Source organism: Carex rostrata, chromosome 18 (genome assembly GCF_964058835.1).
Source record: "Carex rostrata chromosome 18, lpCarRost1.2, whole genome shotgun sequence".
Lineage (NCBI taxonomy): Eukaryota > Viridiplantae > Streptophyta > Magnoliopsida > Poales > Cyperaceae > Carex > Carex rostrata.
Genome location: NC_135935.1, coordinates 1,295,281 through 1,310,216, shown reverse-complemented (window position 1 = coordinate 1,310,216; position 14,936 = coordinate 1,295,281). Strand labels below are relative to the sequence as shown.

The following is a 14,936-nucleotide window of genomic DNA, read 5'->3' as shown; positions in this document are numbered from 1 at the left end:
GGCCCATTATCAGAAATGAGTGTAGACATAAAAATTGAACTGTTTTTTAATTTTTTTGAACTAAATTGTTATTTTCTCACGCAAACAGTAACTCGAACAGCTCTACAAATCTTAATGAAGCGTTACAATTTTCCTACTGGTTTTTCAGCTCATTGAAAATTCTGCTTTATGGGCTACAAGTAAATTAAGGGCTTTCACTAAATCCGACGTACGGTCCATGTTTCGTAAATTTTTTATTTTTTTTGTAAGGCTTTCTTTTCTGGCTTTGTTTATTTTTTTCTTTAACAAGGATAGGTACTCCATTTTAAGTAAGGCTCAAGTATTATAGATAGTATAACATTTTTCGTGCTACGATTTAAAAATCTTATTGTATGAATTTCAAATTTCGATTAAGTAGCTCAGTAAATTAGTTATATAATGAACTTATAGAATATTAATTTTCACTATTTTTTATGATTTGTGAAACATAACAAAAATTAGTCTAAAATATTGACAATTTTTTTTTTATTTTTAAGTCATTTTCTGCCATCTTTCATAAATCATAAAAAATGGTAAAAAAAATCTAAAAATATTAAAATTTGATATTCTACAAGTTCATTATATAACCAATTTAATGAGCTACTTAGATTGAAATTTAAAATTTATACAATAAATTTTTGAGACTGTAGCACGAAAGACTTTATGCTATCCAGTACCTAAGCCTTACTCCATTTTTCCCTTATCTTTCTTTCTTTTTGGGATTTGGGGAGGGGGCATACGGATTTTAAATTTATGCTCATAAAAAATATTGTGGCAGCAGACATGAGCGAGTACACATGCAAAAGAACCAAACAAACGGGTTAATTAGAAATTGCACCCTACTTGAATGGGGCAATCGAACAACTTATTTTCCCAAAAAAAAAAAAAAAAATCACACCACACAACACCTTAATGTTTAAGCAAATTTGTTTGCTTAACATAGCAATAAAGCTTCCTTTAAATCAATATACATCCTAAAATACACATGAATATATACACCCAACAATTAATATCCATGCATGTACACGCAAGGTTTTAAATACCTAGAAAGAAAAAATAAAAATAAAGAAAAAGAAGAACTATAGAATTCAATCACTTAATTATCAATCAAACCCTTTCGAATCAAATTAATGCCCTTAAAAGGGATTCCACATGTTAGATAATCCGTGTTCACTAATGTAACCATCCACTTGTGCGTCGAACTTGGTAATATTACTTAGAGAAGTCTTTAAAGCCTTCTTGTCAGAGTCTAATTCTAAAATCCCACTACTGGTATCTGAGCCTTTGAATACCATGGGAAATGCTGCAAAGTTAGGCCGGTGGGTTGTCGAGCCCATGCCGGAGAAGCAGGGCACTTGCTCTGGTTGCTCAAAGGTAATGTATGATGTGTCGACAAGAGGAGGCATAGAGCTACTGCCAGATTCATTGAGAAAAGACTCGATGTTTGATCTTGGAACAGTACTTCTGCTCTTGTTGAAAACCTTGCAGAGAACCCAATCTTCCTGTTTGGGTTCATTGAAAGAAAATTATCAGAACAAAATTGGAGTAAATTTTCCAAAATTTAGTGTATTCAGCGATTTTTCTGCTTCATTGGCTACACAAATAAACAATCCACAAGTAGAAAAAAAAAAAAAAAAAGACTGATACATTCGAATTCGTATATAATATGTTTTATAATGGTATTGGCGAACAATGTTATTAGTGTTATTAAAATAAATGAAACTTCTTGGAATGCACAGACAGCTTACAGCTAGCATAGTAAAGCCAAGGAGAAAATTGTGAGCAGGTGCATGCATGCATCACTTTGGCATGAGTTGTACTACCTACCTTATGTGAAATCTTGGGCTGTTCGGCTGCGCCTTCCATGCGGAACTCATGCATGACCCATTCAGTCTTCTTGCCCTTTGGAGCTCTTCCCTGGTAGAACACTAGCGTCTTTCGCATTCCCACAAGCTGCCCCTTCCTGCTAACAGGCCGGTCTTTTCCTGTCGCCTTCCAGTAGCCGGACTGAGTCGCTCGATTTGTTCGTTGTCCTGTTGCATACTTGCGGTCTCGCAAGCTGAAGAAAAACCATTCCTTGCCCGCAACACATGCAATTTCTTTTCAAGTAGAACAAACAAGTTACTCAGAAGTGAACTAAACTTACATGATATATATTTAAATATATAAAATCATTTTCTGCAAATGATAAGGTGGTGTCGTGGTGTAGTTGGTTATCACGTCAGTCTAACACACTGAAGGTCTCCGGTTCGAACCCGGGCGACGCCATTTATTTCTGAAGATATTATTTTTGTCGTTTCATACTTTTGGCGTTAGGCCGTTGGCTCATTTTGGGTATCTCTCTGCTTTTGGTTGTTTATTGGGGTTGCCTTTTAGACCCTTAAACATGCACTGAGCCTAAATTTATTGAGAATTTATTATCCGAATTCATTTTTTGGTCGTCACACTTGATTAGCTTGTAGAAAAGGGACCCAACTAAAACTAATGACATGTCATTATCTGTTATGAAAGAATTTCATTCTAAAGAAAACTCACATCAATTTTTTTTTTATTCTATTTTTCTTTACTGTTTGTGATTGTTTATTTGGTAATGTTTAGATATGCCCTTGGACCCACTACCCGGCCAAGTTCTAATTTAGGATATCTTAATCTTTTTCAACTCTCATAAATGTCAGATTTTGTTTATTCTGGATCTTACAATATCTGCTTTTCATCATAGCTTCATAATATATTTGTAACATCTTGTATCAGGAAAATCCTAAAAGGAATATAGATCAACCAATATTCCTAATACTATAGTAAAAATAATAACTGGAACAACGAAACACTATTATAATACAAATAAATAAATCATCAAGCTAAGCAACTAGACAAGTATAAATAAATAAATAAATAAATAAGACTAGTTCTAAATACTTTTTTTAATGATATTTCAAAATGTTATCCGGAACCAGCTGGCATGATAAAATATTTGAAGGCATTAATTGTTAATTATTTCTGTGTGTGTAGAATTATGATTTCGTTCAAGCACCGTTGTTGATGTAAGGTTTCTGGTTAAGGCGGTTATTAATTTCAAGAGGGATGTGGAAGTGCCAAACTATAGTTAATTAGGCAAGAGAATGAATGTTTTTGTTATGAGATGACGAAAATGCCAGAAAAAGATAGGCAATACTTGTGGGTATTGTTCTCTTTCATAACAGAAAAGGCTTAAAACATGTGGGCATGTCAATATTGCACGCCATATTTATTTCACACAGAAAACATACATAGGCGCACAAACCATAAAGGCAACAGTCACAAGTCACAACACAAATGAAGTTTGCAACTTTTGCATGAAAACGAAGTTTAAAGAGAAAGGGGGGGCTGCATGTAATTAATGACTACATATAACATGCACAATATATGGCCTAATAGCATATTAATGAGAAAAATAAAAACCAGGTCCAAATTAATATAAAAGGGGTTACGTACTATATATCAAAGGAATATGTGAAAGAAACTTGAAATCATGAAGCATGAAGATAGTCTTACATTGTAATTTTTTGGTCATTTTTTTCGAACTTAAAAAAAAAAAAAGCATTATATATACGCATCTGTCGCATCTTTGCTTTATGTACAGGTATATTGATTATCTAGTTTCAAACAATTAAAAGCTTTAATTAACTGATCAAGTGATCCAGGCTTCTATTTTATGAACTTCATGCTTTAATAAGTCCCATAGTTTCATGTTCATCTTTTTTTTTATTCACACAAATACAAGATCAATTAACAAATAAAAGTCTAATAACATAAACTATACAAAAATAAAAATACCAAACTAATTTTTTTTTAAGGTTAAAAATACCAAACTAGTTGAGTCTTGTTGTATTTGAATATAATAGAATCTGTGGATAATGATGCCAAAAAACAAATTGAGCACGACCTACTCTCTCTTGACTGTTTGGATTGACAAATGAAAAATTATTTAGGAATGAATTCAGGTGCTAGATATATATATTATTCCTCATATAATACAACTTAATTGTTTGATCATAAGCCCACTTGTGTGCATAGTCAAATGAAAGGTTTAGGATGATTATATATCCTTAACTATTACTGTTATATATGAATTTATCACGGGAAAGAAAAATGAAATAACTACTAGGTCAAGTGAATTCCAAATCACAATTAGGCAGTAGTACAAGCATATATATATATATATATATATATAAGAAAACATATTGGGAATTGTCCGGCTATTTTTCAATAAAGTGTTTTTTTTTTCTGAAAAGGAACTCATTTTAACTTTTCACACTGAAATTTGTTTTAATATGTCTATATCATTTAAAGTTTAATTATACTGTAAAATAACAAAGGTGAAAATTATTGTAAGTGTAATTTAGTTCGAAATCAATTGGAAGCAATATTAGTTGATAATTATTAGTTGTATTTAAAACTTTTACGCTGATGCATCATTTCTTCAAGAAAATAATGTTTTTTTTATTAGTGCAACTGTTGCTATTTTCAAAAGTGCAAATGCTACGTATATATGTACTTGTTTGAAAATTTTAGAATGGAAAACAAAAGCAAACTTCTGTGCATTTAAAAGATGAACAAATGTACAATTGATAATATATAGAAAGGAATATTATAAAATTACTCACTCAAGCCTCCCTTGGTAGTTAGGGAACAGAATCTGACAGAATGTTTTTTTTTTTTTTTTTTTTGGGGGGGGGGGGGGGGGGGGGGGGGGGGGGGTGTTTAAATCTCACAAATGTGAGGATGAAGAATAATATCTCCAAAAATCAAGATCACTTTGAAGAACAAACAAACATTAGAAACTAGACATGCACACATCATGATTCATGCTAAAAGATCCCATAACCAAGTAGAAATTAATTTAAAGGACTAGTACTTTCAAATACAGCTTGTGCCTCCTAAAGATCAAACAAACACTAACCAGAGAATTCTAAAAGCAATATATAAACGTCAACTATAGAATTAAGTAGGAATTTAATAAAATAAATTAAAGAGAAAAAAAAGTAGGGATCACCTATATGTCTCAGGTCTCAAGGTCACTTAGAAGTGCAAAGATCCAACAAAACTATGTATTACTTTCTAGTGCAAGAATAGAAATTTTCACTTAAATTTAACTCAAAGAAAGCGTTAAATTTGAAAAAAAAAAATGAACTTTGGGAATTAGTTGTATTTACCAGGGAGATCCCATGGCTCACACTTGTTGAGGTCTACATCTATCATCATGGGGCAATAATAGAGGCTGGAGTTGTTACCACCGGTGAGTTTGAACGAGAGGTAATCTAGAACAAGTTCATCATCTCGCGGGTGGAAGCGAAATCCGGGGGGCAGCCGGGCCTCCATCATGCTTATTGAGCCCATATTTTTGGAGGAGGGGGGGACACAGAGAGAGAAGAGGGAAGGAGGAGGAAGGTTTTATTAAAAGAGATTTAGAAATAGTTTGGTTGGAGGTTGGGTAGGGTAAGAAGTTAATGGGAATTAATATTAATAGGAGCACAAGTCAACTTATTATAGGACAATTTTCTTCAATAAAAATGTATTTTCAGATCTAGTAAGGTGGTTCTAGAATTGATAAAGCTTTTTTTTTTCTTCTTGTTAATTTAGACAATTAAATTATCATTAATATTGTCATCATCATTACTATTAAAATAAAGTATTGTAATGGTCGTTGTTGTTTTTATTTTAATAAATGGAGGAGACACTTAGGCAAAAAAAAAAAAAATACTATTTAAATAAAGATAAGAAGGTTGAAATAAAAGAATAGACAAGGACAAAAGAACACGGGGAGAACAGAGATAGGAACTACTCACAAAAAAAAAAAATAATAATAATAATAATTTCGAGAAGCAATTAGTATTGGAAGAGTTGTTTAACATATATGCATCATGTCTCTGTAAGTTGTAGAATTCTTAATTTATAATTTGACTGAAAAATGTTCCAATTTCTAAGCTTTGAACCAAAAATGATTCTGTAACGTTAAGCAAATGTTATATAAATAAAGAAACGGTGTGGTAGTTAATTGGCTCGTTCTGCTTTTTCTTGTAAAAAAAAAATCCAATATATATCTTCCTATACAATTTTGTGATCTTCTTCATTTTCGTAACAATTGTGTTTGTATAAATTTTATGTTTTTTCAGAGTTCATTTTATACTCCATCAAGTGGTTTGAAAATGATAACATTAATTGTTTACAACTAGATTCTTCATTCTTTTTACTTGTTGATGTAGCATAAAATGAACTTCAACAACCATCAAAATTTGTATGGACATATCTTTCGAATAAGACCAACAATTTAGATTCTGCTTCAAATTATGATATATATAATTAAAAATAAATTGTGACATTTTTTAGCACTAAAAACACTTGTGACACTCTTTTAATAAAAAAAACACATTTTTAATAGTAGTAGAAGTATAATCTCCACTATTACAAAAATCTGTCATTTGATACTTTATGGGGTTGTTCGGCAACAAAGATTAAGCCTTCTTAAGATTTAATCTGCTTACTTTAGCTTTCTTAGCTGCTTAATTCTACCGAATACCGATTCCTTAGTGCGGATTAAGAACACCTCCTTTAGCCACTTTTTGTCCGACTTTTCACTACTACAAAAAAATAGAATCAGGATCGGTTATATACGCATATCAGTATCGGTTCACAACCGATCCTGATCAGGGCGATTCAGATACCAAACAAATCTGTATCGGTTTTACAACCGATCCTAATAGTTACTATCTGGATCGGTTGTACTGTAGAACCGATCCAGATGTATATTTTAAATTATATTTTTTTTTTAATTTAGAAAACAATTATCAGGATCGGTTGTACTGTAGAACCGATCCAGATGTATATTTTAAATTAGATTTTTTTTAAATTCAGAAAATAATTATCAGGATCGGTTCTTACATAAGAACCGACCCTGATAGTTATTTTTCCTTTTTTTTTTGTAAAAAATTCTATCTGGATCGGTTTCTAAGATAAGAACCGATCCTGATGCTTTATTGAATTTAAAAAAAATATTTTTTATTAAATGGCCAGCTTCCATATTTATTTAGCTGGCCAAAATGCTAATTTATCACAAATCCTAAATTATCAATAAAACACATCCTAATTTAATTATCAATAAAACACATCCTAAATTAATTATAATCAAACACATCCTAACTTATTACAAGAAATTCATGTTCATATATGCATGCAAATTCGGATAAAACACCCTAAATTGTTGTACTTCTTCTCGGCTTTATTTCTTTCAGCAAAATTTGGACCCACATTTGGCGAAAGTCGGCCAAGCGTTGTACCGTATATTTAGCGGGAATATCATGCATTTTTAGAATTTAGAAGAGCATATATATACAATTAAATTGTGTATTTTATTATATTTGAAGCAACAATGCTTATTTTTGAAAAATTTATAAATGCATATATACCTTTAATTGCGGAAAAACATCGAGACAGTGCTTTATTATGTATTGCATGAGCAACATGGTATAATATGCACATTCCTAGCCAGCTGGTTGTTATGGGCACTATATAACAATTTTCAAAAAAATAAAATGTTTGTATTACGAGCATACAAATAGTTTATATATATATATATTCACAAATGTGTGCATCTAGGTCATTATAATCATATCGCAATAGAAACTATTACCTTGCAATCGTTACCAACCGTTAAAGAAGTACTCATTTCCTTCATGAAGACGCTGTTGAAATATGAAAACATTGAACAATCAGTACTTACGAGACATATTTAAAATGCTAATATAATAATAAAATCATTAGTATTATAAACAAACGTAAAATTTAGGAAGGCACTTACTCCTCGATAGCAGCAGTGATCATTAGCATTCTTTTACACTTCTTATCGGAATCGTACACGTACAATGCATGTTCTCTTGGCATAAGGACGACCAATATCCAATGATTTCTGCATGTTAGGTTTGTAGCATGTCATATTATTCAATTTATATGAATTGAAAGAAATATAATAAAATGAGAATATATATATATATATATAACACTGACATCTGATGGTAAGGTATGAAGATCAATCTCTTGTCCCGATTTTCTCGGAGTGCTTTCCCTATGTATTGAAGAACACGTCCTCGGTCATCATTCAACAGGTTGGCATTCGTTCGATTGGGGTCCATGAAACCAACCTGCTCATGTCGGTTCACCCGCGCGCCACACTTTAGTCATGTCGGTTCGCCACTTCCGGTGACAAGTAGTCATTTTCTGATAATAATAGTCCCTCACTTTTTCGTCATCTTTTATACCCCAGTTCAGCTGCCAAACAAATAGAAATCAAAATTTAGAGTTAGTTAATATCAAATGAAAGCTTGTGAACTTAGTACTACGTTATTTACCTTCAATGTTTCACATATTTTCAGCTTGTTCTCTTCTGGAACATCTTTCCAGAATTGAAAACTTATAGGAATATTCCTTCTCACCAATATACCGAAAATTCAGTTGGAAAAAATGTTGTATCCTTAGCAACAACCGGCCTGTTAAACTTGTCAAGTTTCAGCTTTTTGCCTTTCTCGTTAAACTTCTCCTTAATTTGGTTAGGGTCTCTTCCTCGTTTCTTAACCGAGGCTGTCTCACTATTGCTTTCCATATCTGAATTTGCAAATAGGTATTAGTATCGGTTTTCGTGTTAAAACCGATCCAGATAGGTATTAGTATCGGTTGGTTAGTACAACCGATCCAGATAGACCGATCCTGATTCCAGTTTTTCCACTAGTGTTTAATCCTCTGTCCGGACCTTAAGGCACCTCTATCTCTTCCTTTAATTTCCTTAGCTTTCATCCACATATTAAGACAACCGAACATCAATTCCTTAGCGCTCCTTAAATTCTTAATCCTTCACTCTTAATCTTTTTTTTGTTTAACGGCCCTACGTACAAATATAGCAATAAGACTCGTCTAATCAGTAAGTCTCCAACTAAAGAAAAGCACTTCATTCTATGTTGTCTTTTGATTTGAAAGGCATATGAAACATCACAATCTACTTCCAAAATTGAGCGCTTCTTACATCTTAGTTGTCCATTTTTAAGACTAGTGATATCTCCTGATTCTCCTCGTCTCATCAACCATTGTAATTAACTACATTTAGTCCAATTAGCTATAATTTCTCATTCTGCTGAAATTAAACCTATGACATAAAAAAAAAAAAAAAAAAAAAAAGTTAAGAAAAGTTAGTGGTGGTGTTTTTTTTTTTACCCAAAACTTGATGTGAGAAAGGACTTGTATTATTATTATTGTTGTTGTTATTATTATAACGACTTTCTACCACATAGGATAGAGCATAATTAGTCCTGGTCAAAGCCATACATTACATTACATGCTAACATTATATTGGTGCGGATCAGTTTAACCATTTAATTTAAGTCAAGAGGTTGAATTTTAAAATTCAAGGTTCAAATATTATCCGCCGACTCCGTACGATATTTCATTACGGCTACCAAACATTTTAGCAAGAGCCAAACAGAAGAAAATTGAATTGTAAAAAAAAAAAAAAAAAGAAAGAACGGTGCCAATTTGGTGGGGATTTTTTTATTGATAGTAATCAATAAAAAAGAACAGAGAGAAACCGTAAGAGTACTAATATTTTTATAGCGACAGTAAATATTACAACCAATAAAAAAGAACAGAGAGAAACCGATTCGGTACTATGTGTATCAATTCTAAAATCTAAACCAATTAGAACAGTAAATATTATACCGAATCTCTGCGAAATAAAAAAAAAATCTGAGTTAGGATCAATGCATATAATGCTGATTCAAAATTTGACATTTTTAGAAATTATACCAATCTTACTACCAATAAAAAAATACATATACTCTTTCTATTTCTCTCTCTTTTTTTCTATTAATTACGACCAATAAAAAAATCCCCGAATTTGGTACCGCGGACTACCGCCTCAGTTTCTGATAGTAATGATGTTCCCAACTTGAACCATTTCAGCCGAAAGCCCCTTTGCTATCGCTTATCCCAACTGAAAGCTACATTTTTGTCATGTTGTTCTAAGATGCATGAATTTGATAACATTTGTGCCTAAAAATACTGTTTTTCTGGATAATTAAAACCAGCAAGTAGTGCCATTGTTGATAGAAAACGATCGATACAAGCCCATTTACCGGCTGTGAATTATTGGAGCACCCATTTCATTTTTTTGTTAATTATTTTCATCCGTCAAAACTATTTTAATTAATTATGTATTTCATGAAATTATAGAGTTCATCATTTGGTAGGTCCGTTCTATGATTTTTGATTGGGTCATTGGAGAGCAACGTTAGTGTCTCTCTCCAACCAACCTAGTGAAATTGATTCTTAAATTAAATTGGATTAATTTTATATGTGTGGATAAGTTGTTTTTGAAGCGATGACAAATGTTGCACAGGACAGATGGAGATAGAGACATGTTAAGTTAGTCAAATAATTTATTTATGTGAAAAACCAACAATAGAATTTTGTATTCTATGTTAAGTCCGTTGTATATTAAAACCCTCTGAAATTCCACCTGTTATGTCCTTTTCAATTTACATATTCATATAAAATTAGACAGCCCTCTACTATTAAAAAAAAATAATAAAAGAGCTCAAAAAATTTATTCCAGAAATTGACACAAATGTTTAATATGTTTTCCCGACAAAATCCAAGAAAAATTTACAAGAGGATTGAAAAAATCAATTGCATAAATGTAACTATTATATAGAAAGCAGTCAGGCGGGCATGTTTTCAGACTTTCGATTTTGAATTTTTTTTTTCTTCCGGGACAAAAAAAGTAAACTTTTAACTGCTTGGATTCTTCAAACAATAATTAATTACTTATTAATTTTATTTTGTTATGAGTCAACATTCGAGTGCTCAGCAGAAGACAAAGCTAATACCACTTGCACGCTAATCATCTACCAAATCTTTCAACAAAGTGAAGAGGCATGAACATATTATTATTTTAATTTTATTAAAGGTATATACTCCAAGTGCTTTATTCAAAATCTTGGTCAAAGTTCGAAAACTCCGTATTCTCAAGGTGAGGTGTACTTCAGCCTTTAGGCCATAGATTAAAAAAAAATTCGTATAGTATATAACACTATGCCAAATGTATACCTTCTTAAATAATAATAATACAATAAACGGTTTTTCATTCTAGGGCCTACAATACCTCAAAATTATGATGGAATCATTATTAAAGAATTCCTCACCCCAGACCGCATGAATTCGCATCCTAGATATCTCATATTTTGCATGACTTTTTTCTGAAAAATATGAACCGTTCAAATACGTTATGCACAAATCTCAAAGCTCAAATAATACTGGCCTCCTATGTGCTATCTCCGAATAGACACCGGACACGTCGGTCACGCAAAATATGAGATATCTCATACTCGGACCACATTATCTATTTTCCCTTTCGATTTTTTTAAAAATAGTTGTTAGAAACTATTAATTTCGGGATAAAGGAATTCACCAGAAGGGGTGGATTAGTTTTTTTTTTTAAAAAGAATATCATAGAGGATTGTGTTGGATTTTTTTTCTATTTTTGTAGGCATGTACAAGATATTTTGATGGTTTTGAAGGATACATCAAATATAATTTATCTTTATTTATTTTTAACACGGATTGTATTGGTTGAAGTAGGCGAAGAGCGACAGATCGAAAGATACAGTTGAGCTAACTAAAATGGAGATTAATGTGTCAAATACGCAAGATCTAAATTCTAAAGTCAAAACTTTTGACTTAATCGAGGTACAATTTGAAAATCATCATTTTCAGTTCCACTTGTGCGTTTCTTCCTTTTTTTTACCCTCCATATATGATTTGGGGCACATCATGCTGACAAGGCATGGAATAACAATCAATTTTTTTATGGTCAACCTCATTATGTTAGTTCATTTGGTACTTTTTTTAGCATGCAAGTACAATAGTAGTAACATTTTGTGTATAAGCATATCTTTATATTAGAACAAAATAATTCAAATAAAATAAAGTAAAAAATTAAAAATTTGTTACCAAGATCTCTAAGATTATTATTTTTTGGTCTCATGTATGTAGTTCTGTAAGTCATCCAAATAATTCGAGATTGTTACTTTTTAGAATTGTTTGGCAAATTAGATCAGCAACAGTATCATGTGTGATATGTGCAAAACATTTATTTTAGGTAATATGTGCAATCAAGTTCCTCATATTAGTTAAGGGGGGTAAAATGCATGATTCAGAACAAGAACATATTAGAAAAGAAATGACAAGATGGTAAAATAAGTCTAAGACAACTGTTTTCATGATTAAACCAACATCCATATTTTAAAGAGTCATATTCTGTAATTAAATCATGCTTGATAGCTTAAGAAACTAAACTGAAATTCCCATTGAAATATTTACCTTATTAAAATATGTCTGAAACCAGTTCCTGATTAGTTAAAAGGATGTGACTTTAAATGCAGGATAAAAAAGAAATAACATATTAGAAAAGAAATGACAAAATTAGTTTAAGCTGATTAGTTTTGAATAATCTATCTTTAGTCTAGTGACCAAGTCAATACTCTCTACATGAGAGATTGCGAATCTAAAAATCGACAAAAAAAAAAGAAAAAAAAAACTTATCGTGAATATTTAAAGTTAGAAAGCTTGTTTTTATCATGAGTGAGTCTATGGTACTATGCATATTACGATTTGGCACCGTGCTACGGCTTTATATTCGAGTTTTCAAATCCTAATGGTCGATCCGAACCGTTCATCTTGTTCTCCATATCAATATGTGTTTGGAGACCAAATTTTACATTTTTTGACATTTTTTTACTATTTTTTTTAATTTATTGAAAATCACTGTTTTTGGATGGTCCAGAATTTTCAGATCAAGTGATTTTCTAAATATCTCAAAAAATAGTAAACAAATTTCAAAAAATGTAAAATTTGGTCTCCAAACACATATTAATATGGAGAACAAGATGAACGGTTCGGATCGACCTTTAGGATTTGAAAACTCAAATATAGAGCCGTAACACGGTACCAAATCGTAATATGCATAGTACCATAGACTCACTCTTTTATCATTATCTTAAAGAAAATCAATTGTTTTCCGGGTTACATCAACATTCGTATTTAAAATAGTCTTTTTATATTAAAAATATATATATATCAGAGCAATTTTTGTTATCCTGACAAGTATACACACCTCTCATTTCTTAACAGGTGGCATTATTAGGCAATGTTACTAGAAGCCAAATACCATTTGATTTGGACTTGGAATTAATCTGAATTTTGTTAATGATGATAATGATATACTTACATTGATGGTATCGTGAGAGACAATGTAAAGTGTATGACAGGGTCCGAATTTAAGGCAATATTTTGAAATGTAGTTTTCAATTATATACTGCATAGCGTATAAATAGTATGTAAATAATATATTTTTAAAATAATTCAAAATTTATGAATTAAATAGATTTTTTAGTCAAAAATAAGAAAATACAATAGTAAACTAATATAATTTTAGACTTATTAATTGATAAGAATCCTATTGTTAATTTTATATATAACCTAACGAGATAACAAAATTTTAAAAAATTGGAATTTGTTATTGAATATCAGATGGCATGCTACTTTGTATGAAATAATACATATATTTACCCAAATTTAATCTACACGCAATCTTAGAGATTTTTTTTTTTTAATGCTAATCTTAGAGATTATGATCTTCTATAGTTGAAAGAAATCGAGAACATATAGGTTCCATATGTATATACCGCATCAAAAGCATCTTCTTAATCAGTAGAATGTAAGAAAATATGATTCGGTGGCCGAAAATAAAATATTAGGCTGATGGGCTGGTTTAAATGGACTGATTAAATGACTTAATTAAAGATGCGCATCCAGTGCATATTGTCAACAGATGTATGGTATAAAGGCACTATTAATTAAAAGGCGCTATTGAATAGGTGCTTTATTACATACGTTGCATCTGACTTGATTAAAAGGGCGCATATTATCTGATGCGTTGTTAACATATGCATCCAAGTTTAATTAAAAGGTGCATATTAACAGATACGCTATTATCCAAAGAATTAAAGGTGCGCTATTAAAAGGAGCATTGATTCATATATGCTTAATAAAAGGGTGCATCTTAATATCCATATCTTTCGGCTTATTATCCACAGAATTAAAAGGCTACGCTATCCATCCTTTGTCATATTTATCTCACCTATAAATGATTGCTTTAATGACAGGCATAAGTAAGATATATTCTAACAGTAATGTTGATCCTCTCTTCATCGATATTTCATAAAGAACAAGTTGTCATTGCTTAGAAAGAGAAAGAGGAGAGAAATCGTTTTGCAGCTCTTCCGACGGTTTGCGAAGAACGTTTTAAGTGTTGTTCTACAGATTACTATGAATAAAGGTATGTAATCTATTTGATTAATTTACACGTGAAGACTTTGATTTCTAAGATATTTGATTTGCTTTTGATGATTTTTAATTCTCCTATCGAAACTTTAAAGATGATTAGTTGTACTTATTTTTTATGATAAGAAGTTGAGCACGAAAAAGTCTACTTACATAGAAATATTTTCACATTTGAACATGTCTTCGTCTTCTTACCAAAACTACTACATCATCTCATCTATAAGAAGATACGTTGATGAAAAATTGATCACATAATTAAACGAATAAATCTCGACACTATCCATAGCTTAAGGATTCCGATTTCAAGTATTTAATGTAATGAAATGTGTTTCTCCTTCGATATCGAGTAGAACATGCCATTGTTTCCAATGCTGTTGTACTTTTCTGGATATGTTGCAGTTATTGTATTTAATATCATAAACAAATTTGGAAATTGTTGAGTTCGAATTCTTTTTTTTGGTTGAAAGTTCGTAGGCGATTGTATTAATCCAACGATA

At 31.2% G+C, this 14,936-nt stretch overlaps 1 protein-coding gene and 1 non-coding gene across 2 annotated transcripts; one reads left to right on the top strand and one right to left on the bottom strand.

Moving 5' to 3' along the window:
- Positions 1 to 931: 931 nt before the first annotated feature.
- On the bottom strand, positions 932 to 5,487 carry LOC144569619 (NAC domain-containing protein 21/22-like). Its single transcript, XM_078320071.1, has 3 exons — positions 5,211 to 5,487; positions 1,846 to 2,117; positions 932 to 1,520 (listed from the first exon to the last, which is right to left on the bottom strand). Exons 1-3 carry the CDS (start codon positions 5,392 to 5,394, stop codon positions 1,155 to 1,157), a joined length of 822 nt encoding a protein of 273 aa, XP_078176197.1. The 5' UTR covers positions 5,395 to 5,487; the 3' UTR covers positions 932 to 1,154.
- TRNAV-AAC (transfer RNA valine (anticodon AAC)) lies at positions 2,213 to 2,286 on the top strand. The gene has a single exon. It is a non-coding gene; the product is annotated as a tRNA-Val (tRNA).
- Positions 5,488 to 14,936: the final 9,449 nt, after the last annotated feature.

Excerpts from the sequence above, each read along its gene's own strand:
- LOC144569619 (XM_078320071.1), bottom strand. The coding sequence starts at position 5,394 with ATGGGCTCAATAAGCATGATGGAGGCCCGGCTGCCCCCCGGATTTCGC. Across the intron at positions 2,118-5,210 it reads TGAGCCATGGGATCTCCCTG|AAATTGCATGTGTTGCGGGC; the intron begins GTAAATACAACT and ends CTACTTGAAAAG. Across the intron at positions 1,521-1,845 it reads AGCCCAAGATTTCACATAAG|GAAGATTGGGTTCTCTGCAA; the intron begins GTAGGTAGTACA and ends GAACCCAAACAG.